General features: G+C 43.9%; 1 protein-coding gene across 2 annotated transcripts in view; it reads right to left on the bottom strand.

Annotated features, from left to right (window-relative positions):
• Positions 1–27529, bottom strand: part of MGAT5B (alpha-1,6-mannosylglycoprotein 6-beta-N-acetylglucosaminyltransferase B) — a 218547-nt gene that overhangs the window by 21071 nt on the left and 169947 nt on the right. For both annotated transcript variants that reach the window (XR_010025196.1, XM_063120366.1), the window contains 4 exons: positions 20220–20356; positions 12829–12984; positions 8767–8913; positions 7753–7869 (listed from right to left, as the gene is read on the bottom strand). Coding sequence is in view for 1 of the 2 variants with exons in the window: in XM_063120366.1 (XP_062976436.1) it covers positions 7753–7869; positions 8767–8913; positions 12829–12984; positions 20220–20356 (557 nt within the window). In the remaining variant the exon portion in view is untranslated. The remainder of the gene's footprint in view (positions 1–7752; positions 7870–8766; positions 8914–12828; positions 12985–20219; positions 20357–27529) is intronic.

Genomic DNA, 27529 nt, shown 5'->3' with positions numbered 1-27529 from the left:
GTAGTGGTTTAGCAACTGTTGCTGTACAGAGACAAACAACAAAGGCTGCAATCCGATATTCACTAAGCTGGAAGTAAGTCCTATTAAACCCAATACTTTTGAGTACACATGGGTAGAATTGCACTGCAGCATAACAACAGGCCTTCTCAACCAGACCCAGGTAACAGTAAACTTCTTCCCAGTTATTTCAATTGGGCCTCTTTTTCCTGGAAGGTCTCTGGGAATTGGGCTTAGAACAGTGGTGGGCGACATGTGTCCCTCCATATGCTTTGGCCTGGAACTCCCACGATCCTTCACCATTGGCTATGCTAGCTAGGGCTAGTGGAAATTATAGACCAAACATCTGGAGGGCTACACATGGTCCACCCTTGCCTTATAGCAATATACCTCAATAAATACATTCCTAGAATAAGAAATGTGTGCCCCTCCAGATGTTGCTGGACTACAATTCCCATCACTTTGAGCCAGGAGAGCCAATGGTGAGGAATGATGGGAGATGCATCCTACAACATCAGGAGGGTCATACAGGGTTCATCCATGCCTTAAAGGAAGAGCCCGTATGCACACGTCATTCACATGTAGAGCATTCCTGTGCTGAAATGGGTGGGGCTGTACTTTTAGTCCAGCCCCAAACATTGCTTCCCCTTCCTCCAACATCCGTGTGTTAAGTGCATATTTGGGTTCCATTACAGACAACTCAATGTGTGAATGTCAGAGGAAAGGGAAGTGTCATTTGGGTGGTTTAAAAACCCAGCCCCACTCCTGCTTCCCTACAAACAATTCCCTACAAACACGTAACATGTGAATAGGGTTAAGGAATCTCCATTCAAATAATTGGTATTGGTAATCAGCAAACCTACTCATAACCCAGGAATAGATTCAAAAACATGACTTCTCTACAGGACTCTGGGTCTCCAACAGGAATCATAGTTCCGAGAAGAAGAATGAATCCTTCTTGAACAAAATTGGGGGTGGGGGGGAGAAGCCCAACCCAAATGTTATCAACCAAATAAATAGAAAATAATAATGCAATTGTCTAACCGTGTGTAACAGCAGCCTGGGGGATATTTTAACCAGCTATTTTCACAGCGATGCTTAATATGCTAGTCTCCGAAGCATAGCCTGAAATGTATAATTTTCCATTATATTCCTGTACATTTGACTCCAATATAATGAAGCCTTCTCCCTTCGCTACCCCAGAATATTGGCTGTATTAAATTGCTTGTGTAAGAACTGGTTTTTGAAAAATGAAAACGCTGAAGTTCAAGCAAATGACCTCAAAGGAAAGCTACCCCCATCTCTGCCCATCGCCTTTAACCTCTCAGAAACGGCTGTAATTCATCACTGGGACAAAATTCCCAGTGTCACCTTTCCCCGAGGGTTGTAATTTGTCTTTTTTGTCTCACACACTCTTTTAGCGTCATTCAACTGCCCTGTAGTCTCCTCTCCTTGCAGCATGAGGTGCCAAGTGTCACAAGAAAAATAGCAAGCTCTTACTATAATTATCTTCAGGAACAATAGCTCAAGTTTGATAGCCAGGCCAAAGAGACAAATATGCATAAAGTAGGCCAGCACAAATGGCCACCCACCGAGGGGAATGTAGGCCTCCAGTCATGTATGGTGACTTGGCCTTCTACTAGGGGGGAAGGTTATCAAACGTCTAGCAGAAGATACATTGCCAGTGGGCTGTGTTTGCTTGGTGTGTCTCAAACTGGGCAGGCATAAATACAATATTGCTAAGGAGCACATAGGAGAAACTTCCATATGCCTTGTTATGAATGATGGTGTTGATGCAGAGGTATAAGAGAAAGAGAGAGGGAGGGAGGGAGGGAGAGAGAGAGGGCTCACACTATGTACAGACTTAGATGACCTGTTTATTTTATTTTTTTAAACATCAGCAGTGCTCTGTGTTGCTTCACAAGCACCTTTTTAAAGTCCCCCAAGAGAGAATTCTCAAGCTATGCCTCACATCCCCTAACGTCATTGCAATGGCCCCAAACACTACTTGTGAGAACAGCAGGAAGCAGAAAAGAGGACAGCTGGCCTATGGTCAGGGGTTTGGACAGCACAAGAAAAAAACCCTCAGATCTCATCTATTTAGGAAGGATGACAAATGCAGAGGAACTCTGACAAGAGATGATCCTCAAGAGTGTGCATCGAGACCATCTCTCCATGCCTCCAGAACGGGGTGGACAGAAGGTAGATCTCCAAATGTTTGGGACCTCAACTCTCAGAAGCCCCTGCCGACATGGCCAATGGTTAGAAATGGTCTTGGGGGTCAGTAAGGGCAGTGATGAGTAATCTGTGGCCCTCCAGAATTTTTGGCCAACAACTCCCATTTCCCATGGCCAATGATGAGGGATGCTGGGAGTTGTAGGACAAAATATCTGGAAGGCCACAAGTGGCCCACTCCTGAGTAAGGATAATGTGGGCCTTTTCAGACAACACACTTAGCCAAAGTTAGGCTGCTAACCCTTTTGCAGCAAATGATTAGTGAGTGTATTTAAACCATGATTATGGAGCCATCATGATTAGGAATGGTTCACATGACATGCTAAATCATGGTTCACACGACATGCTAAGCCATAATTTTTCACTCAAAATGCTTAACCACCATGGTCATCTGAACAGGGTCCATGTGAGATTATTACTCCTTTGAGGCCATAGCCCAGAATGCCAAAAGAAAGACCCTTTTGGGTCTGAAGAGATGAATACTAGCTGAGTGTTTCCTTGTTGACCCCTTGCCCTTGGTAACAACAAAGAGTTCACAAGGACACTTCTCTCTCAGCATGGAGGATAGTGCCAATGTAATTTCCGGTCAACAGGGCTGGACTAATCTGGGCAGATGCCAAAAGTAAGATGCAGGGTAGAATTATAATGAAGCCACAGCACGTCTCAAGGCTCAGGTATTCATATATATGGTCACAATTCAAAGATTCCCATTCTAATCAGATGTTTGTGTGTGTGTGGGGGGGGGGGAGACCTTCAGAATATAGCCTGCAAGTTGAGAGTTTGCATTCCAACATCACAATCCTCTGCATGTCTAATCATAGGTAAGTCCCACAGAGTTCAATGGGGCTTACACCCAGGCAAGCATGTATAGGATTGCAGCCTAAACCATCCAGGCTTCCCCTTCTCCTCACTGGGCTGGAGTTTGTTTTTAATTTCCTGCTCTAGCAGAACACTGTGTCAAAAACAAAATATCAAGGGAATCCAACAGCACAAGCCCATAATAAGCCTTTTAAGCTTTTTAGGTAAGTCAGTTTTTAGGCCTAATTGCCTTGACAGCATCTCTAATATCCCAGGCCTTTAAAAAAAGGGAATAAAGTGACTGTGAGTTACTTTGTATTCTCTACCTGTCTCCAGGTGGTTTATAGAACATCTTTTCAAAAGCAGCTCTAATGTGTTGAGAGATTAGTTTAGGAAGACGCGTCCCAGTATGGGAGCCGGGGCGATGGGTGTGTGAGAAGGGGGTGCTCTCTGGTTTACGGCAAATGTCAGTTGCATCATGTCATCAGCTTTCTCAGATTGCAAACTAAAATTAAGGCTGGATCCAAACTGAATTGGTATTGATGGGTGCCAGGAGCTGGAACCAATGGCTCTGTGTGTCTCTGCCCCATATGGCAAGCCACCTGGACCACCCAACAGAATGTCCCTTAGCTGGGACAGATCTACCCCAAGCAGGATATAACACTTTGAAAATGAGTTGAAATCATTATATGAAATGTGTCCTGGGCCCGAACAGTTATAAAAACCATTACACACTGCTATAAACCAGTAGTGTAGATTCTGTCATGGTGTTCCTAGACTCTGGAGCAACTCAGCCCAGCCATGCCAGGCACTGGCTTCCCCTGACCTGGAAATAATATAAAGTCTTCCAAGTCAGGTTAGAAAGGCTTGGTGGCCTGAGGGTCTAGGACTGCTTCCTCACTGCTGCCTTCCGTCCTTTGTTGGTGCTGCTGTCACCGCCACTATAACCATGGGCAGAGACAATGTTGCCTCTACTGTTTATGGGGTACTCTTGCTATTCTAATGTCAGTGGACTTTTATGAAGCGGAAAGGGGATCTGGGTTTTCCTGTTGCTTATGGTACCCGTGGGTAGGGCGGAGGTGGGCATGCCTGAATGTCTGTTCAAACCTAGAGCATTTTGCCCAGCTTTATTCATGGAATTTTATGCAGGGTTCAGTATTGCCTTCCTCCATTTGCAACTTGTGTTTTCCCACTACTTATTCTGCCTTTTTTTCTTTCCACAAAAAAATCCATTAAGCAGTAACAGGAGTTTCATGAAAAGAGATCATAAAAGTAGCAACAGGCCTTCATTTATTATGATTTTATTAGAATGTAAGCCTATGCAGCAGGGTTTTGCTATTTTATTGTTTTACTCTGTATAGCACCATGTACATTGATGGTGCTATATAAATAAATAAATAAATAAATAAATAAATAAATAATAATAATAATATGCACAATGGCAGCACAGCCATTTTTCATATCCTAGAAAAGTCAAAGACACTTCACACTTGGCCATTTTTATGTCTATGGGTAAAATATTTTCCATGGATACAAAAAATGTAACATCTGAATGTGACAAACAGATATTTGCAAATCCTCATGTCATACAGAAACAACAAAGAGGTGTGTAGCACTTTAAAGAGTTAGAGATTTATTGTGGCATGGATTGTTTAGTCCATAAAATGTTATGCCATAATGAATCTTAGAGACTTCAAGGTGCCACAAGACTCGTTGTTGTTTTTGCTACTGTACAGCTACCTCCCTAGAATGGATCATTCAGGTCCACTTACTAGGAAGCTGGCACTGGCGACAGCTCCCTGGTCTGCATTCACTTGGAAGCAAGCCTGGGTTTACTACAATGTAGGCAGCATCTACACTACTGCTTTAAAATGGTTTATAACAGTAGTGACAACTGTTGGGGCCCAGGACACACTCCACATACAGTCTTCAAACTGTTTTCAAAGTGTTATATCCTGCTTGGTGTAGATCTGGCCATAGTGTGTGAAGCAGCCCTCATAGGAGCCTAAACAATCCCTATTAATAATAGCTCAGTTGAGTTGAATTCCCTGGCTCCTGCCAACCGTCTGAGTCAGACCTGGGTATTGAGAGGCACCGTTTTGCAGCTTGTCGTCTCTGTAACAACAGGCACACCTATCTCCCACCCAGAGCAAATTGTGAGCAAAATGGAGCTCAGGCCATTCCCCCCGCCTTCCAGGAGGATTGACTTTAATGATCTGGACAACTTGAAAGGCTTCTGCTGCTGGGGAGGTAAATATTCATGACAGATGCATTTTAAAAGTCTTTGAGAAGCTGCATCACACAGCAGGTGCTGCATTTCTCAGAAGGCCCTTTTCTTTACTTCCCAGTATTTTTTATTTTTTAAAAAGGAATGGTGCGTGCAACACTCATATTTAAAAGGGAGCACTTGCAGCTCTTCATTGCTGAATGGCTTAAATACAAATCTTGCTAATACTAATAATGAATAATTAAATTAAAGAAGATAAGTGAACTGAAGCTTTTGCAGCACATGTGTGGGGAGAACAGCAGGCATGTAGTGCTAATATCACCTGATAGGGAAAGGGGCTCTGTGGAGCAATCTTTGAAACATTGCTCAGGAACTGAAAGATACTTGCCTGAGCATATTTAAAAAGAAAAATAAAGATAGCTGTGCTGATCTATGACACACAGAGCGAGAAAAGAGGCAGTATTCAAGAGGCAGCTGGACAACCATCTGTCAGGGATGCTTTAGGGTGGATTCCTGCATTGAGCAGGGGGTTGGACTAGATGGCCTTGTAGGCCCCCTCCAACTCTGCTATTCTATGATTATATGAAAAAACAATTGCAAAGTTGGGTAATACCTTTCTTAGGACCAGGCAGCTTTCACACACACATCTGTAGCATTTTGGCTAGTCCTAGTAAGGCAATTGCCTAACGGTGTATTTTGGATTCCCCCACTCCTGAGAATGGCCGTGTTAACATACAGAGGCCTGTAGCTGATGTTACTTGTTTTGGTACATGCAATCTTATGTAGAGGTAAACGACTTATGGGAAGTGTGTGGCGGCTGACCCAAACAACCATCTGGGTTGCCCTCCCCTCTGTTAACGTCTAGTAAAAGTGACCTTGCCCCCATCTATACAACAACGGGACTGCTCCTCATTGAATATAAACCCGAATTTTCATTGATTCGAATCTAGGCAAAGAGCATCACACTGCAGCAGCAACAGTGATTTATCTCCTAAAATTTTTTTGTAGTGCAGTTCTTAATGTGCACATGAACACATACGATGCTACAGAGTACATACAGACGAAGCTATAAATTTTATCTGCGGAGCTCCAAAGATTCATATAAGATAAAAACCAGGGGGGAGGAAGGAGCGAAGCAGCAGAGGAGGATGTGAGAGGGGGACTGAACATATCTCCTCCCTCTGGCTGCCCATTCCCCCCTCTTTGTTTTAATATGATATAATGATATAACCATATAATTCATATAATTATATGAATCATATAATTCAAAATAAAAACAACTGAAAGGAATGAGGGAGCCAGAGGAGGACGCAATAGGTGGGAAGGCGAGAAATTGGCCAATCACTTTGTCCTGCTCTCAAAACTATGCCCACATTTCAAAACTCGATTTAACTCCCCCAATGACACATAGCAATAATGTGGTGCAAACTCGAATGTTGATCCAAAAGTTGCGGTAAATCGCAACTACGAATATGCGCATTATTGGGTTAAAAACCCGGGGTTGTGGTGAATGGGCGGCTGCATCATGTGTCCTGAAACGTGAATCTGCACATTTAGGTCAGGATAAAGAAACCGTATAGACATCCCTCTTGTGTCATGACATCATGATATTCTGTATTTCACCACCATCAGCAGACCATGATGTAGAACAGGGATGGCAAACCGCAGAACATGGTGACCCACAACACAAGGTGAAACATTTAATTAAATATTCCATGGCTGGGGGACGATGACGAGGGAGAATGAGAACAAGATGCATGATGTTTGTTTTTGATGGCAGCTGAATATTTACAGCAATATCTGCTTTGGCCCTTGAACACTTGCAAAAGACATTTCAGATCTTAAAAATTAAACGTACACTATATTTTATTGCAAAGATGTGTGTCGGACAAAACTGGGAACCAAAATGCCAGCAGTGAATTTGCCACGTGTGCATCTTTCCTGAGAAATAATTGAATATGATGTGTCTTCCTTAAATAAGGTTTATGTGCATCTTAAGATAATGCTGGAAACTGCTATGAAACAAGCAGGAGCGATTTGGGAGTCCCCTCCCCTAAGAGACGGCCTCCCCTGTTCTGAAATGCTAAATGCAAGATCGTGTGTGTGTGTGTGTGTGTGTGTGTGTGTGTGTGTGTATGTATGTATGTGTAAGGTGACATTTTAAAATCTGAAACTTTGGGGAGAGGTTTAAAATCGAAACATTGGTTTAATTTTCAGATTTCTGGCAAAAATAATGTTTTCAATTACTAACACCTTCTAATCCAGATGGTCTCACCACCTGTGCAGCAGTTTGTACGTGGGGGATGAGAAAGTACCTCCAGTAGTTGATAATTTCCTACATTTTCCACTCAGATGCATTACAAACCCACACAAAACCTCAACCTGGCATTGTTCCTGCAGTATCTACTCTTTGCTTGTATTGTTTTGCAAAACACTGACACACGAGTTCAATTTGGATGGCTAACAATGTTTCAGTAGTTTTGGCCACCAGTTACCTTGGTCCTCATAATGGCTTTGATCGCAGATTCAAACTCTTCTGAATTATTATAGTCCACTGTCCATACGTGGGGTTTCCCTATGAACTCCTCTGCATAGGGATGCTGGGAGGATACCTAAAATCAGAAAGGAAATGTATTGCTTAGCACTTTCTGCAGGGGGGCATTGCGACTGAAAGCATTTTGGAAAATATGGCAAAGTATTAGGGTCAGAAGAGGCAGCAAGGAAGCAACACCTCTCATATATAAAAAAAGAATGCAGTACATATGCAAACTTCTCTAAGTTATGGAGGACATATTCAAATTCAGACATGAATAAAAAACATTCAAGTGTAATCCAGTTCTCCAACAATCCCTATACGCCTGTATGCATCTATTCCATGCATGTTACAAAGCATTCACTTTTTTTTACTGTCATTTATAGCAGCCTTTCCCAACCTTGAGTCCCCAAATACTGTTGAACTACAACCTCCATCATCCCTACCCAACATGGCCACTGATCAGGAGTTGGAATCCAACAATATCTGGAGACCCAAGGTTGGGGGAAAGTGCTTTATGAAGTAAGAGTAAGATGCAACGTTGCCCCCATTTAGCTACATACTTATTCATTCTCACAACAGCACAGTTAATGCAGCTTATATTTTTCATTACCTTCACAGATGGGAGAACTGGGATTTAGGGATAATAATGAGCTGAAGGCCCTACAAAACACAGCCATGAACCTCTTAAACCTAATGAATCCAACGAAGTGGGCAGTGTCCTCAAAAGCATACGGCATAATAAATTTGTTAGTCTTTAAGGAGCTGCAAGACACTTCGTTGTTTTTCCTAAATCTAAGTTCATCATTCCATCCGTTGTAACACAGTGGTTCTTAGAAGGCCTCTTACATTTAGAGTAGAAATAAAGTGACATCGATGTGGTTTAAGTATCCAAATCAACTAGAGATTTACTAACGTGTTCGGGATCAATTTCCTAAGAGAACTTCTTCATTGCTCAATTGCAAAGCAGACTTACTTCTCTCGATGTAGGCTTCCCTCTGAAGAATTCATGATTGAGTGAACTGTGGGGTGGATTGAAACGAGCCTGCAGGAAAACACACCCATTGGCTATCGCTTCCAAAGGGGCAGGGCCTTCATAGGGGAAACCAAATCCAATGAAGAGCTGCAAAAAGCATATTCAGACATTTCAGGGATCCTTCACAAGCATAGGTTTTTCATATTACTACAGTTAGTTATATTTTGTACCTCAACTCTTTGCTTTGACTGGAATGGACCACAAGTTGCCAGGGTGGGGGTTTCTTGTAAAACAGCCTTCCCTAACCAGGTGCCCTCCAGATGGGTCTTAAAGTCCAAACCATCTGGAGGGCACTAAGTTGGGGAAAGCCTGCTGACTATCTCACCTGCTCAGCATGGTGGAACTTACTGTTGTGTATTAGCAACAGGAGCTAACGGTATGCCAAGTTTTTGCATAGAATGTAAGCCTATGCGGCAGGGTCTTGCTATTTACTGTTTTACTCTGTACAGCACCATGTACATTGATGGTGCTATATAAAATAATAATAATAATAATAATAATAATAATAATAATAATAATAATAATAATAATAATAATAATAATAATTGCCCTTTCTTTGGGGCTGTGCATTCATTCTGGATTTCAGTCAGAGCTAGCCCAAACTCTAATGAAATTATCCAAGGTGCTGAACCTATTTTGGGAATAGGGTTCAGCACCTTGAATAGCTTCTTTAGACTTCTGGCTGGTTCTGAGTGAGACCCAGAATGGATTCACAGTCCCACCGGAATCAGAGCCACCAGCTTCCACTCTTGCTGCTAGCCCTGGAACAGACCACTTTTTTCATCACAGTTCAAATTGTTCCAGGAGCCAGGTAGTCTCTACTAATTTACATGTATTCGAAGTCACTAATTAACCATTTTACATATCATTTTCATGACTACGCCAGATGTTAAAATTACAGCTTGTGAACACGTCACACACATTCTTTTACCAGATTCTTTATTCAGAGACAATTGTTGCCTTTGTGTGAAAAGCTTGAATTAGCCCCCTGGGAGAAAAGAAACATCTTTATAATAAAGATCTAGAAAATCACAAATTTGGGATCTAGCTTATATGTGTCCTGGTTTCTAGTCCTTCAGCATTTCCCATCATATTTTTTTAAAAAAACTTTTATCTCTGCATCCACGAGGCCTATAAAATTACTGACATTTTAATATGACAGCTGGGATTCCCAGGAGACCAAGGGGGTTCCTGCACAAGCTGTTCTGGGCTCCCCGCCCCGCTTTCCGCATGGTGCTTAGCATCATGCAGAGAGGCACATAGGCAAAGGGGAACAGCGTGGCTATTTAGAGCAACATGCTTCCACATGACAAAACAGGAAAAAGCTTTTTGCTGGCATACTTAGGAACACCTTGCTGGGAAAAATAAACCCCAAAGCAGGCGTGTGAAGCCACCTTGCTAGAGTTCATCATGTGCTATAAAAACACTGCCTTCAGCTGCAATCCTAAACACACTTACTAGTAGGGCTGTGCTGTGCTCCGATTCGGATCACGAATCCAGAGCAGAGCGACCCGATCCGCCTTTGCCAAAGGCGGATCTGAATCGGGTCAGGGAAGCTGCAGATCAAGGCAAAGTGGTTCGCCTCCATCCAGAGCTCCGAACGCAGGTAAGTGGGGGAGAGGGGGGCTCACCTGGCATCGATGCCGCAGTCCATGTGGCGACAGCGGTGGAGCCAGGTAAGGGGGGGCTTACCTGTGTCCGTCACAGGCTTCAACTGAGGCCCAGGCCTCAAAGTGGAAGGAGGCCGCAGCCAGCTTCTGCTTTGAGGCCTGGGCCTCAGTTGAAGCCTGCGCTAGACCACGACAGAGGCAGGTAAGTGTGGGGGGAGGGGCTTACCTGGCTCTGCCACCGCAATCCATGCGGCAATGGTGGTGGAGCCAGGTAAGGGGGCAGGGGAATGGGGGCTTATTTGGCCCCCATTTTGTCCCCCCTTCCCCACTTACCTACCTCCACCGCCTGCCGTGGAGGCAAGTAAGTAGGGAAGGGGGGGCAAAATCTCGATCTGCCCCTCCGGATCTCACTCTGCAGAGTGGAGCGGGGGAGGGTCAGATTGACCCAAAGCAGTTTGGGCCCAATCTGAAAGTTCTGGATCGGGCCAAGAAGCGGTTTGGGGGGTCCGTGCACAGCTCTTCTTACTAGGGGTTATGCTCCATTGAATACAGTGAGACTTAGTTTTGAGTAAACATACTTGCCCGCCTTGACAAAAGCCAATTGATTCCTTAACCATACCAAGCGTCCAACCTCCAACAGTTTCTTAATGGCCCAGCTCTAGCCAATGCAAATGTAAGAGACCTTCTGCTTCTTACCATCTTTCATGTACCACCCATCCATGGTTACAGACTTAGGACAAAAGCAGACATTTCTTTATATCCATATCTAAGCACCTACATTTTTTTTAAAATTTGCAGTTCCCATTGAGTTCAATGGAGCTTAGGACTGCAGCTTGAATTAATGTAATAGAAAGCACAGTGTGTACCAAACATTTCTAATTTAAATGTAGTAAGAAGGCTGGGCTAATCAGGAAATCTCCTGCTTTGATAAACTAATCTGGCTGTGTTAGAAGGTTTACAGACAAGGGGTAGAAGCCAGCAAAAAGCCAATCAATGTCCCATTGAAAGCAACGGGACACGGCTCATTTTAACTATTTACAGTGAGATCCTATACATGCCTACTCAGAAATACATCCTATGGAATTCAATGGGATTTGCTCCAGGGTAACTGTGCACAGGATCGCAGATTTATTTATTTATTTATTTATTTATTTATTTATTTATTTATTTAAATAAGTAAGTGATTTCTATCCCCCACCTTTAATGACAGTGTTCCAGGCGGTTTACAAGTGGGCATCAGGCAAGCCTTCTTGGGAAGGGAGTTGCGCAGAGAGGAGGATCACCACCAAAAAGGTGCTGTTTTTGCCACCCATCTTACCTCAGAAGGTTGGGGCACCAGGAGAAGAACCTCAGATGATGACATAATAGTGACTACTGCTGGACTGTACCCTTAAAGGTTCTCATGGGATTTGCAAACTAGGGGTGGAAAACAGGAGGAGATTTGATATAAGGGAGACGAGGATCAAGCTCCTTTAACTCTCCACCCCTAGTTTTGGAAGTAAAAAATTATTCCAAAGTAGCTAAAGAAATGAGCAAATCATAGCAAACAAGGTATACATTGGAAACCTTTATATGTTCAGGACCAGAAAACAGAGAGAATCCTAATAAATTCTTCTGTGCAATTACATGCTTCAGTGAATTCCTTGGAACCACGAGCCCGATAGCTAAAAGGTTGCAGGAAGCTTTGACTCTGTAATTATGAAAAAGATCCATCTCTAAGATCTTCAGCTATCTCTTCCTGTAATGAGATTATACTTTTCCCAAGCCATTTCTGCCCTGCTCTGCTCTAGTCTTCTAATTCTATTATTCCACTTCGGTACAAGTGGTGGCTTCATCTAGCTTGCATTACCAGCTGCGGAAGGGGATCATTAGCATGCCTACGAAGTGATCAGATTGGGAGAAGAGAGCACGCTACAGAATGTGGACAGGAGAGAACATTTTCTATCAAGGGTGACATTGATCCCAAGATAATCTGTCATGGGGTCACCCTTTCTCCCTCTCTCTGGGGCTGTTCACACGACACACTAATCCACGCCCAAGAACAAACAATGTCAAGGGGGCTTCTTGGAGAAAAATAAGCCACACTGCATTGTTAACAAGCCACCCTGTAGAAAAATGTCCTGGGTTCAGAAACGCTAACCCAGGGATCAACAAACAACCCACTATTCAAAACAACCCACCCTCAACCCACATGAGTTAGCATCTAGTATGAATTGGCTTTTCTGCCACTTTCCTCTTTCTCCCTGCCTGGAAGGCACTGTGGGAGGGGGGTACAGATGGTTCTTGCCAGCCAGCCATGAGGAGAGTTCTTATTGCCAAACAAGGTTTCCTTCATGCACAGACAATTATGAAGGTTTGGAGGCACAACAGTCTTTTTGTCTCTGGCGAATACCTTGGCTTTTCTCAGCAGCTGCTGGAATTCATGTTGTGGCAGAAGGCCGTGGTTTTTCACAAAAGCCGGGACCTCAGGTGGACGCTGGGTTTCATAGTAAACAGTACCATGGATCTCCATGTACTTGTTAAGGATGGCCAGAAACTTCTCTTTGCCCTGGGAAAAGAAAGGAAGGGAAAGAAACTTATCTGTGCCTGCTAGACTCAGAAGTTTAGATTCTGCAAGAAGCAGAAGCATAGTTTAAGCATGAAGGTGAGGACTGTCTAATTATTGTTTCTTGTGTTCACTCTGGGAGCCTTTTGACTGAAGAGGGGATTAAAATGCTTTGGAGAAACAAATAAATTACATCAAACCACACATATTTGGTTACAGTGCATCTAAACGGTACCCTTTCCCTGATGAATCACAGACTGGGTTCAGACATGATAACCAACGGTGGTTTAAATAGTCGACGGTTGGTTATTTAACCCACTGTGGGTTAGCGTGTTGTGTGGAGTGAGTTTTTTTAATCAATGCAAATAACCAATGTAAATAACCAACGCTGTGCAGAGTTGGCTGTTTGAACTGCCATTGGTTATGTGGAGGGCACTATTGGGTATTTCCTCAGCTACCATTGGTTATTTTGTCAGCCACAGAGTCACAAGGCAAGAGTGGTCAAAGCAGCAGGTGCTGCTCTAGCCCAGCCAGCAGGATAGATTGTCGAGTGTGGGTTAGCATATTGTGCGAACCCAGTCAGTTTTTTATCCCTTTGCTTGACTGCTAAATAGCATCGAAACAGACCGATCTAAAAGGGATCAAAAAGAGTTTTCATTTTGCGGCTTCCTTGCACTCCTCCTTTTGGGAATGGGGCTCACTTGCATTAGGTTGATTAACTCTGGAGCTCATTTGATGTTACCTTTTAAGAATTGCACGCAGCTGGTAAGGACTTCATTATCGCTCTATCAAATGAATAGGCTTGCAGATCGATATATGTCAAGACATATTTCCAAGCGGGGATCTCTCTTCCCTACCAGCATAAATTCTGCACGAGAGAAGCAGCTTCCCCTTTGGATTCAGCTGCAGTCAGCAGTGCCCTTTATGGAACAGGCCTCTTTTCATCCTCCCCCAATTAACGTATCAGCATTAAAAAGTCCAAACCAGCCATATTATATTGTGATGCTGGGAGGGGGGAGGGGGCAAGAGGGGCTAGAGGCAGGAATGGTATTTACGGAAACCCAACAATAAAACATTCTTCCCAACCGCAGAATCTGGGGCATATTTTACTTATTAATTCTCATGAACTGAGAGGCAGGGAAAGCCTTGATTGCCACTTCTCAAGGCTTACCCACCTCTGCTATCAGCAGCAGCCACATGCCTCAAACTGCTATAGGCATGGTGCAATTATTGCTGCCATCGTAAGACATCGCTGGTGGATGTTGATCCATTTTAAAATATGCACATATCCTTTTGGATCCAGATTGGCGGAAGTGGACATCTCCAGCTGTTCCTTCCCACGGCACCTCTCCAGACCCTGAAAACGCTACACAGAGTCCAGGGTCACATGATCACAATGAGGGAAATAAGCCACCATGGCTTATTTCCCCCACCACATGTGCCAAGGGGGATTTGCATGGTTACCTTCGCTGACGTGGCTTGTCATATTGTGTGAACCCAATGAGGGTGGCTTGGGCTTGTTGCTATGGTTAACAAGCCACCTGGAACCCATGGGCTGTTTTTAGGTTCTGGGGTGGCTTGTTAACCATGGCAACAAGCTATCCTCACTGGGTTCACACAACATGGCAAACTATGTCAGCAAGGATAATTATGCAAATTTCCCCAGTACCCACAACAGAGAAAATAAGCCACCATGGCTTATTTCCCCCCTCCATGATCGTTTGGATAGGCACAGAGATTAAGGATACTGAATAGGGTGAGTTGTGGTGTGTGTGTGGGGGGGAGTGGGATACCCAGAACTGAGTGGAGGGACCTTTCACTAGTGGAGCCCTTCCTCTTGTGGAAGGCAGATCTTGGACCCCAGCCTTCTAATTCTTGTGGTAACATGTTTAATATTGTGGATGATGGGTAAACCATGGATAGTTGTGTTGCACTTCCTGCATATGCAAGACAACATGTACCAACTTGATCAATCTTCTGACTGACTAAACCACTTGATAGAGCTAGAGATGGGTGGAACTCCAGTATTTGGTTAGGAAAAGTTGTAGGTGGATCCAGATAGTCATGTCTGGATTCTGCTGACACTTTCAGCTCAGATTCCACTACGGTATGTGTTTAGTAGGCTCTAAAATTAACCCTGGCATCACCACTAGGCCGCATGGTGCATGCACAGAGGCATTCTGGCATGTCACATGGCTCAATGATTCATGGATGCATGGCAAAGCCTAACACAGCCTGCCCGGAACCACATCTAGCCATACATGCATGGAAATCCACAATTATCACGTGGTGACACAAGTCAATGACTTCATTGAACTGTGAAATGTGCCAGAGGCAGTCATGTATGGCATGGTCATGTCTACTGTGTCCAAGGATATTCGAGAAATGGATGGAAGCAAAAATGAACAGGCAGGGGGCTATGCCAGCACCCAAACAAAGAAAATAATATTATTATGGAAACACATACAACAGGGGTGGGAAACTTTCAGTCCAACACGACAATATCTGGGGAGCCACAACTTTCATCATCCCCTACCATTGGCTTTGTTGGCTAGGGATGATGGAAATTGCATTCCAACAGCACCTGCAGGGCCACAAGCTGCCCACCCCTTGTGTAAAAGATGTAAAAGTCTTTATTCGACACAACCACACATCAGATTGTTCCAGCGCATATTGGGCATGCCAGCTGGCAACACCATGTGTACTCAAAGAAGATTTAAAATTGACTTTTCTACTATGAGGTTTCTTTCTCACACTAGAGCCTGCTGAATAAGCAGACAGTTTTTTTCAGGGGGGGGACACCCCCTTTCTCTCCACAAGACAGAAAAGGTCATACAGAATGAATCTGGTCCGTCAGAGTCAGTCGACGAGTGACCTTTGAGCCAGCAGGAAGTGGTTTGCATCACAATATATCACTGAGCGCAGTATATGTGAGGAAAGCTATACTTCTTTTAAACAGACAGATAACAAGACCATTGAGGCAACTGCAGTTGCAACTTTGTCAGAGGAATAAAATGGCGCAGATTCATATCTGGGGTTAGGGTCTGAGAATGGATAAGAGTTATACAGGCAACATTTTTTAAAAATACATAATGTGTGTGTGTAATTATATATACACACGTACACGTATACATACACACGCTCGTTGATAGTACATTAATTCCTTGTTTTAAACCCAATGAATGAAATGAATGGGGAAGGTGTAATATGGGTTGCAACGTACCACTGAATCTAGCAAATAGGGTTAGGATGGCTATAAATATAATCATCTCCAAAGGGATTCCACAGTTTCTGCTTAAAGCTTGTGCTTAAGTGGAAGTGTTTAAAAGCCCTTCACTGCCGTTCTGATGGCAGCTCGTCGCAGTTTGCTGGATAGATTTTATTTTATTTTATTTTGTAATCAGGGCAACCACAGATTGATGCATAAGAGATTACCCAAACCAGAGATAGGCAATGTTTAGATGGAGTGAGCGTTTGTGCATGAGAAGGGGCGGAGGGGAAACTCTCTCTTTTGGAGAGTCAATAGACAGGATTTGCTTTTATGCCCAGGGAGCAACTGACCTTCTTTTCACTAGAAAATGGAAGTGTGTTCATGGGGTGGGTGGGGAACACTCTTTTTGGCACATCTGCAAAGGTAGGAAGCAATAGGAAGGTAGCAACATGCAGAGAAAAAGACACCAGCAAGGAAAGAAGCAAAACCATCTGCAACTTGGGCTTAATTCTAAAATGAGAGGTAGTGCAGTTTAAGTCTACTTGGAAGGCACACAGATTAACTAAGGGAGGAATCCTATGTCCCCAATCAGCATCTGGGGGGACACAGAATTGTCGGTTTATGGGCGCTAAGGTTGGAAACACAGCTCCAACCTTGGAGCTCAATGCTCAGAAATGGAGCAGGGAGGTGGGAAAGGGTGGCGTTCCCAGAGGAGGGGAGCGGAGGAGACTGAGGCATCCTCCACGCAAGAAATACTACGGCTGCCCCAGCCTCCTTCCCTCCCCATCCTCGAAGCTGCCACTAGACAGATGAAATCTAGCTGAAATGCAAAATCATGCCTGCTGCTTTGCACAGGATACATAAGCCTCCAATCGCACCCTTAAAAGCTTTCATTCTACATGTGTGGGAGCATGTGGTTGAATGAACTCTGCACTTCGTCATGATGGTGGTGATGTTAATGAGGATGATATCAAAGTTGCCAGGGTTAAGACCCGCCCACTGGTCAGATATTTCACCTTAGGTTAATGTCCCAGGCTTTGTTTTGGAATGAGCGTCACTGATACTACTTCTCGGCTCAGAAACTTCACAGCTTAGGCAGGAGGAGGTTACATCTTACACAGACAAAGATTAGGTTATCATAGCAAACCACACTGACATCCTCCCCAAACATAGCCTGACTACTGGTGATTGTTCCCTGTCCCAGTATTGTGAAATTCAGGATTTCACATGATAAAGACTGAAATTCAAGGCCCTCTGAAGATATAATGAAGGCTTTGTAGTTTTTTAAAATGTATTTCTTGTATTTTCAACTTCATTACAAAATAAAATAAAATGTGTCAGATCAAACATTTCTGTTGATACAAGTGATATAACTGCAACTGATGTGTGTGAGTGTGTGTGGGTAACTTGTGATGAATGTCACTTGTGCTACAGCAATTGGAACCCATGGATTTGTCATACTAACAAGCAGCAAGATAAATAAAACAAAAGGTTCTAAAAATAATACTTCATCCAAACATCGCACCATGTAGTAATTCAAAAGAAATTCCATTTTGTCAAAGGAAGTGGATGCTCAAGTCAAAACAATACAAAAAGCACTAAAGCAGTGTTCTTTCTACCATGATATATTGGACATACACGCAATATAAAAAAACATTTGCCATTTACTGTACCTGCAACTGGAAATCCCATAGTGGAACATAGAGAGAAGAAAGAAAGGAGGAGAATTAGTTCCTTTGTATTAACGTTGATGCATGAAAAAACTCTCAGAATGTTCTAAGATAGTGGAATGTAAGTTATGATGATAAGAACTCAAGAAGAGCTGCTTTGGATCTGGCCAAGGTTTCATAGTATTCAGCATCCTGCTTCCAACTCTGACCAACCCGATGTTTCTCATAGGATGGACAGCGTACACCCATGAGCAAGGCATGAAAGCAATAGCCTTGCCATGTTGTTACCAAGGCCCTCCCAAACAACTGGTGATCATGTAATTTCCATTTAACTATTATGGTCAGTGTGGTGTAGTGGTTAGAGTGTTGGACTGGGACTCCGGAGTCCCAAGTTCCAGTCCCCAATCAGTCCTGAAGCTCACTGGGTGACTTTGCCCTAGTCACTGACTCTCAGCCTCACCTGTCTCACAGGGTGGTTGTGAGAATGAAATGGAGAGGAGGTGGAGAAGGATGTAAACCAACTTGGGTCCCTTAAAACAGGGGAAAGTGGAATATAAATGTAATAATACATACAAATACCCTATAGTTAGTGATAGACCTATCCTTCATGAATTTGTCAAAAGCCCAGAAATTGTCATGAACCCAGAGTCTCACTCCTCCTCTTCTGGGGGTAAAATGGTCTATGGTAAAGTGTATTATGTATAGTATAACTGCTTAAGCACTTGAAGGACAACATAAAGAAACCTACTAAGTCAGACTAAACACCTATCTAGTTCAGCATCGTGCTCCTCACAGTGGCCAACTAGATGCCTTTGGGAATCCCACAGCCTGGACATGAGGGCAGAAGCTCTCTCCTGCTGTTATACCTCAGCTACTTGTACTCAAAGGCTTGCTGCCTCTGACCTTGGAGGTAGCAGCATACAGCCATCATGACTAGTAGCCACTGGTAGCTTTATTCTCCATGAATTTGTCTAATTACCCTTTTAAAGCTTGGTGGCAATCATCATGGAATACTTGTCAGCCTAGCCTGCCCTGGATAGGGTGACCATATGGAAAGGAGGACAGGGCTCCTGTATCTTCAACAGTGATATAGGCAAGGGAATTTCAGAAGGTGTCATTTGTATGCATGCGGCACCTGGTGAAATTCCCTCTTCATCACTTAAAGCTGCAGGAGCCCTACCTAGCATGACCAGATACAAAAGAGGGCAGGGCTCCTTCAGCTTTAACTGTTGTGATGAAGAGGGAATTTCACCAGGTGCTGCATGCATACAAACAACACCTGCTGAAATTCCCTTGTCTATACAACTGTTACAGGATACAGGAGCCCTGTCCTCCTTTCCATAGGGTCACCCTAGCCCTAGAACTTGAAGGATGAAGAGGCACTGGAACCAATACAAAACATGTCATCCATAGCCATTTGTAGAAGTTTTACCTCCTCACACATGAATGCTTCCTTTACAGCACTTTAAATTTAAATTGCAGTGGTCTGTGTAGATGCAACACCTTGTTCAAAGCAGTCCTCAACCTTTCCATTTTAATAATTGCTTCATTATGAACTGAACCAATTACGAGAAATACAGCTTCATTTTTGAAGGAGACCAGCAACAACTGACATTGACTCTGGAAAAATACACCAAAACAACACCAGAATCAATGGTTCTACGTTTTTTTTTATCTTAGGAAATGCAGACTTACTTAAAAATAAACCCACACATTCAATGGGACTTACTCCCAAGAAGGCTTGCATAGGATTGCAGCCATGATACATTTAGGGCACTTCAGACAATGACTGGGTCCACACAATCACTGGGGTAAAAGAAGCCATTCTGGCTTCTACCACCCACACCCACACCCCCGCCCATCCTCACACATTCCATGCGCACACTGGTTATTTACATAATCACCTGCACTGCAGCGTGGGTTGGCATGCTGTACGAACCCAGTGCACAGCGCTGCAGGGATGGCTTCATACCTACCCTACAACCCCTACTGCACATTGCGGGATTGTACAAAGCCACCTCAGCCATGGGTTCGAAAGATACACCAACCCATGCTGCAGAGTGGGTAATTATGTAAGCAACTGGTGCATGCATGGGATAGGTGAGGGCGGGGGTGGGTGGGTGGGGAGCCATGATGGCTTCTTTTACCCCGCGATTGTGTGAACCCAGCCATTGACTGAAGTGCCCTAAATGTATTGTGGCTGCAATTCTTTGCAAGTTTACTTGGGAGTAAGTCCCACTGCATGCTATGGGGTTTACGTAAGCACACAACTGCATGCTATGGGGTTTACGTAAGCATACTTAAAAGCACACAAGGAACTTTTAAGTAAGTTCCTTGTGTGCTTATGTATCAGCTACACCCACCTTCCAAATGCTGGCTTCTTTTCCATATACCACCGCCATGTTGTTGGCCTTGTTGGATTTAATCAGCTGCTTCTCGGTCTCATTGAGTTCCTCAGACACAAAGCCCATGAAGGAATTGTCAGGTGTATGAGCTGCAGAGAAACAAATATTCATGCATTTGAGGGTCAATGTATTTTTTAGTTCTCCATTGATTGGTCTCTGTCCTTAGTAACACAAACAACCCTTTCCTAATGGAATGCCCTGCTCATGGAAACAATCCTCACCAGGGGTTATATACATGGAGCTTTTACTCCAATTCTACTCCACCCCAAAGCCAATTGTGTCAAATGACATAGCCAGCATGGCGTTTCTTGCCCTAAATCCATTTCCCCAAAAAACTAATTTTGTGATGGATTTTCCCATCACTGCAGATTCAGTGCAGTTTGGGAGACCGTGTGACCTCAGCTGGCTTCAGAACAGGCTGGTGGAAGCAGCACTGATTGGCCAAAGGGAAAGTTGCAGGGGACAGGGGTGGGGTGAGAGCAGAGGGCTAAACATGGTAATCTAGAAATAATTCATTGCCTTCTATTGCACTTTGCCAAATATAGGAGCAGGGAAGAGAGTTAGTCCTGCTACTTTGAAACTGCGCTGTTGCAAATATAGGCTCAGTCCTTGCCTTTCCACTAGGGTTGTGCTCCACTCCTCGTCGGTTTGTAGAAGCGATAGCAGAGCGGCCTGATTCGCCTCCGCCAAAGGCAGAGATGGATCGGGTCAGGGGAGCTGTGGATCGAGGCGAAGCGGTTCGCCTCGATCCAAAGCTCCGGATACAGTAAGTGGGGGGGAGGGGGACTCACCTGGCGGTGCCACCACAGTCCATACAACAACGGTGATGGAGCCAGGTAAGGGGCAGGAGGGAGGGGGGCTTACCTGTGTCCACCGTGGGCTTCAACTGAGGCCCTGGCTTCAAGCCAGAAGAGGCCACAGCCTCCTCTTCTGGCTTAAAGCTGGGGTCTCAATTGAAGCCCGTGATGGACCGGGGTAAGGGGACCGGGGGGGGGGGAGTTTGGCTTACCTGGCTCTACCGCCACCATCCATGTGGCGATGGCAGCGAAGCCAGGTAAGGGGGCAGGGGGCTTACCTGCCTCCATCGCAGTCTGTTGGGGGCTTCAACTGAGGGCCAGACCTCAAAGCGGAAGCAGGGCACGGCCTGCTTCCACTTTGAGGCCTGGCTCTCAGTTGAAGCTCACACCAGACCATGACAGAGCCAGGTAAGGGGGAGTGGGGCGGAGTTTGGCTTATCGGCCCCCATTTTGTCCCCCCTTCCCCACTTACCTGCCTCCACTGTCCACCAAGGAGGCAAGTAAGTAGGGAAGGGAGGGCAAAATCTCGATCCGCCCCTCCAGATCTCACTTCGTGGAGTGGGGGGGCAGATCGACCCAAAGTGGTTTGGACCCGATCCGGAAGTTCTGGATTGGGCCACGAAGCAGTTCTGGGGGTCCGTGCACAGCCCTACTTTCCACTCTTTAATGCTGCACTGTTTTGCAGTTGTACAGTTGTGCACTTAGGAGCGCCCCTCCCAACGCAGGGAGAGATGGGCACAAGGGTGGATGTTTGCATGTCTAATCAGAAGTAACTCCTCCATTTCACTTATGAGCATGCAAGTGTGGGGGGGGGAGGAGTCTGTGGATTCAAAGCTTCGCATCTATGAAGGAGCACAGCTCAGAGAGGGTGGGTACCTGTTGATTCAAAGCTGTGTGGGTGTGCGGAGGCTGCTACAGAGTTGAGCAGCACACACACAAATACTTTCAGAGCTCCCTCATTAGTCACTATTTGCTGTGCATTATGGACATGCAATTGATCATGTGAAGTTTGGGGGCAGGATATTCTATTATCAATCCTGCCCACGTATCACAATGTTGTTGCTTCACAAATGCGATGCTGCAGGGTTTTTTTTTTGGAGATCAGCAATGAAAAGGCTCCATGTAGGTCTCTATTACAATTGCATTAAATTTTGCAGTCAACCTAAACTTTCAACCACGTTGCTACATATGTCCTCCCACATATCCTACCATGACTACAGCACAAATTTTCAGATAATTCACAAGAGATCTGCACTGTTAATTTACAAGTCAGTACATTAATTTTAGAAATGACTCCACTGAGATTTCACATCCTTCATTACACAATACCTTTGACTTAATAATAGAATAACCAAGGCATACTCAAACTTTTCTTCTCATTAAAGAAAGCTGACATCTCAGAGTGAGCTTTCTGAAGCAGGGATGGAAATTTGAAAGAAAGAAAGAAAGAAAGAAAGAAAGAAAGAAAGAAAGAAAGAAAGAGAAATATCTCTAGAAAATGCTTTTTTATATAAATCTATAAATCTTGGCTGAGAATTTCTACTTTGGCACAACCTTTTTAAAATCTGAGTATAATCCCATCATACTTCTCTGGGGTTTTAACAGCTTTATTTTTCAACAACTCCAGATGTTCAAGGAATTGAATTACTTTAGAGCTGAATTGCCTTGGAGGATGCATTCAACAAATTGTATGGTTTGCTACCTGCAAAGTCAAGTCAACTACAGCCTCCATGTGTAAAATTTGGTCTCTAATATCCAAGTGATTATAACTCCTCAAAACTGGGTGGGGGTGGGTGGGGAGGGGGTGTTTTCTGCCATTGCTTCTGTTCTTGGGCCTGTAGTTAGCAAATTTCCATATCAGATAAAACAAGGGTGGGGAACGCATGGCTCTCCAGATGCTGGTGCACTGCAACTCCCATCAGCCCCAGCCAGCATGGCCAATGCTGGGGGATTATGGGAGTTGCAGTCTAACATCTGGGAGCCATGTGTTTTCCATCCCTGCACTAAAAAGTAGTAGGAAACACTTTTGAGAAGCGACAAAAGGGATCCAATAACTGGAGGGGGGGGATATAAGGAGCACCCCCACCCCGAGCAACAGTACCAGCCACTGAGACAAATGCTTTGAATTCCCAACGCCTCTCAGATTAGGGTGACCAACTGTCAGGATTTCCCCGGATTTGTCCTGGTTTTTGTTCTTTCCATGGTGTCAGGGGGGATTTTCTATAATTTTCAATAATGTCCTGGAATGACACTCCTTCCCCTTTAAGGCTGCCATTAGCATGGCAGGAGGGAATGACATGCTTTCTTGAGGCACGTCATTCCCCCACCCTGAGCTCCAATTGAGGTCTTAAAGGGGAAAGTGGGTCATTCGTGGACATTATAGAAAAGGCCCCAATTGGAGTGGATGGTGGTGGTGCAGAATTATTATTATTATTATTATTATTATTATTATTATTATTATTATTAATTTATTTATATAGCACCATCAATGTACATGGTGCTGTACAGAGTAAAACAGTAAATAGCAAGACCCTGCCGCATAGGCTTACAATCTAATAAAATCATAGTAAAACAATAAGGAGGGGAAGAGAATGCAAACAGGCATAGGGTAGGGTAAGCAGGCGCAGGGTAGGGTAAAACTAACAGTATAAAGTCTGCGCAACATCAAGTTTTAAAAGCTTTAGGAAAAAGAAAAGTTTTTAGTTGAGCTTTAAAAGCTGCGATTGAACTTGTAGTTCTCAAATGTTCTGGAAGAGCGTTCCAGGCGTAAGGGGCAGCAGAAGAAAATGGACGGAGCCGAGCAATGAAATCCTTTCCCCTCCTCCACTCCAATCGGGTTCTTTAAGGTGGCGGGGGAAGAACGTACTTTCTGCAGGACTCAGAAAGCTGCTTCCCCACACACACACTAGGTGTCCTCTTTTTTGGTTTCCCAAATATGGTCACCCTATTTCAGATGCCAGTCTCTCTTAAAGGAAAAAGGGTGTTACAAATAAGTATGTTGGAGCTGCTCATTTAGTCTTAATCTTAAGGCTTCTTTACACAATGTATCTAGGGTGAGTAAATGCACATGGGGCATGGTGGAGGCAGCCCCACTCCTGCTGCCCCAATCCTTCCCTGCATGTGTTCCGTTGGCAGTGTGTGTAGCAGCCCCCTATGTGCCTATACAAATTGTACATTGTCCATCTAATCAGGAACTCTGCTTTCCCCCCCAGTCACACATACAGCATGCATGTGCAGAAGGTCTGTTCATTCAGCCTAGATGAACATGTGAAGCTCAGGAGGTGCATGCCTGCTCTCTGCCCCTACCATCTATTTTGTTTATTTTATTTATTACATTTCTATACTGCCCAATAGCCGAAGCTCTCTGGGCAGTTCACCAAAATTAAAACCATAATAAAACAACCAACAGTCTAAAAACACAAATACAAAATACAGTATAAAAAGCACAACCAGGGGCCGATCTACACCAAGCAGGATATAACACTTTTAAAACGGTATGAAAACTGTATATGTAATGTGTCCTGGGCCTGAACAGTTGTCATAACCATTACAAACTGTTATAAGCAGTAGTGTAGATCCTGCCCAGGATAAAACCACGCAGCAAAAATTGATGTACGATTAAAATACAGAGTTAGAACAGTAAAATTTAAATTTAAGTTAAAATTAAGTGTTAAAATACTGAGAGAATGAAAAAGGTCTTCAGTTGGCGACGAAAGGAGTACAGTGTAGACGCCAGGTGTACCTCCCACATTGTGTGTTGTAGGGAAAGAGCTTCTGTCTTAGAGACTAATTTTGTGATCTTTTGAGCAGGTATATTCAGTGGAGGCTGATGGCTTTGGTTTTTGTGGGGCTATAAATCCATTCTGGGTTTCAGTCAGAACCAGCCAGGACTCTAAAGGAGCTATCCAAGAACCATATCCCCAAAATACATTCAGCCCCTTGGATAGCTCCATTAGAGTTCTGGCTGGTTCTGACTGAAACCCGGAATGGCTTTATAGCCCCACCGAACTCGGAGCTACCAGCCTGTACCAGTTATACTATGTTGTTCCCCACCTCAATCTAGAGGTAGAGGTGGGTAATAAATAAATAAAATTATTATTATTATTATTATTATTATTATTATTATTATGCATGTGTATAACTATGAACTTTAATCAATCTTACTAGAAGGTTCTTCTGAAACACTTTGTATCTGTAACATCAGAGTGCTAAAAAAAGTGCATTCTCTTCTCCCAGGCATTTTAACAGCATTTAACAATGTTAAGTTTGTTTTTAATGGACCCCAGAATTGTTTTTAAATGGATACTGTTGTTTTTGTACTGTTTTTTTATGTTTTTTAAAATTTTGTATACTTTTAATGTTTACTATTTTTAATTGTTGTAAACCGCCCAGAGAGCTTCGGCTGTGGGGTGGTATAGAAATGCAATAAAATAAATAAATAAATAAATAAATAAACCATGACCTTATTTGCCTATGGTTAATTCCCTGATACCCTCTTCCAATGAGTGAGGGGTGGAGGTGGAATAATGCTACCAAGGAGGAAGTTTTGAGGAGCTGATTACAGCTAGTCACTATCGGCTATCAGCTGAACTATCGGCTGAACTATATTGATCAGAGTCAGTGTGGTGGCTAGACTGCAATTGACTGAGTGGTGCAGGTTCAAATTCCTACCTATGAGGTTTACGGATTGATCTTGGGTCAGCCACTCTCTCTCAGCCTCTCCTAAGAGTTCTGAATGGGGTAGGAAAATCATGCTCTTTGCAGGATGTTCGGGATAAAATGAGACAAATAGAAATAATAAAACCAGCCTTAGTCAGTCTCATCCTTTTTGTGTAAAGCAAAAACAAGAGCTGCAAGTTTCTAATTGAAAGCCATAGATGTGTCCATGCTGTGCACTGAAGAGCAGGCCCATAAGAAACTGGCCACCATGATGAAAGGTTTTGGTTTCTTTAGTTAGCTGTCAGAGATTGTGTCCAAAGCTATGAAGCATTTCATGTCACCGCAAAGGATCTCACTTCTAATTGGTACGATGTTGGTGGTTGCAATGAAATGCTCTATTGGATTCACAATGAAATGACAGCAATAAAGTCATATTTTCTAAACTAAGACTGAAATTGAAACCATCAATCCACACTCAGTTGGGCTCACAGGAACACAGGGAGCTGCCTGATACTGAATCAGACCATTGGCCCATCTGGACCAGCATTGTTGACACTGACTGGCAGTAGCTCTCCAGGGTTTCAGGCAGGAGTCTCTCCTGCCCTACCTGGGAATCAAACCTGGGACCGTCTGCACGCAAAGCGGATGCTCTACGCCTGAGCTACAGACCCTCCCTCCACTCAGGACAGTTGACTGCCTCTAAAGAGGACTTGTTTCTGGAAGTTTTCATCTTTATAAGAACTTAAAAGCCATGCTTAATCAGATTAAGGCCTATCTAGTCCAGCATTCCGTTAATACAGTGGCCAACTGGCTGCCTGTGGGAAACTCAGAAGCAGGATATGAGAGCAATAGCACCCTCTGGTATACAAGAATTGGTATACAGAGGCATACTGCCTCTGATCCTGGAAGGAGTATATAGCCATCATGACTTGGAGCCACTGACAGCCTTATATTCCATGAATTTGTCTAATCCCCTTTTAAAGACATCCAAAGTGGTGGTCATCACTATATCTTGTGGTGGTAGCAAATTCCATAGTTTAATTATGCACTGTGTGAAGAAGGACTTCCTTTTATCTCTCCTGAATCCCCCACCATTCATGGGATGACCTTGGGGTTTTATCCACTTTCTCCACACCATCCTTAATTTTGTTCACTTCTATCATGTCTCCCTATACGTGCCTGTTTTCTAAGCTACACAGTCCCAGACATTTCCTTATAGGGGAGCTGTTCCAGCCCCTTGATCATTTTTATTATTATTTTAGTCGCCTGTTTCTGAAACCAAAGTCCCATTCCTCTTGAACCTCCCAGCAAGAACTGTCCATTTCTCAGTGAATCTGTTCTGATTTCCATCGTATCACTGGCACTTCTGGGACTGAATTTGTGCAACTGCATATAGCAAAGGAGAGGGTGCAAAAAAGAATGTTTTAACATAATGCCAGTTTGCAAAGGCTGGTTTGTTTCACTTCTAATCTAATCCTGAGGTTATTTTTACCATAACATCCCACTCTTCCTGCTGTCACTTTGCTTCTAGCTGGGTGAAGGATGATTGGTTATCTTGGCAGCTCCCAGAGAGAGAGATACTTGCATTGAAATAGCTCCATGTCAGTTACAAGTCTTTCACCCTGACCACGCTGGGAGAAGGGGGAGATGCCGGGGCAGCCTGAAAACATAATTAGCAAAGCAGTGGGAGTGGGACAGTAAAGTATGGAAGCTAATTAAAATGGCAGGCCCCATTAAGCTGGCTTTCCTTGGGGCATCGTTGTCAAGGTTAAGGTCAGGTGGAATCAGCAAAGCTGCCTATCCAGA

Source organism: Elgaria multicarinata, chromosome 3 (assembly GCF_023053635.1).
Source record: "Elgaria multicarinata webbii isolate HBS135686 ecotype San Diego chromosome 3, rElgMul1.1.pri, whole genome shotgun sequence".
NCBI classification, from domain to species: Eukaryota; Metazoa; Chordata; class Lepidosauria; order Squamata; family Anguidae; genus Elgaria; species Elgaria multicarinata.
This window is presented reverse-complemented; position numbering and strand designations above follow the sequence as displayed.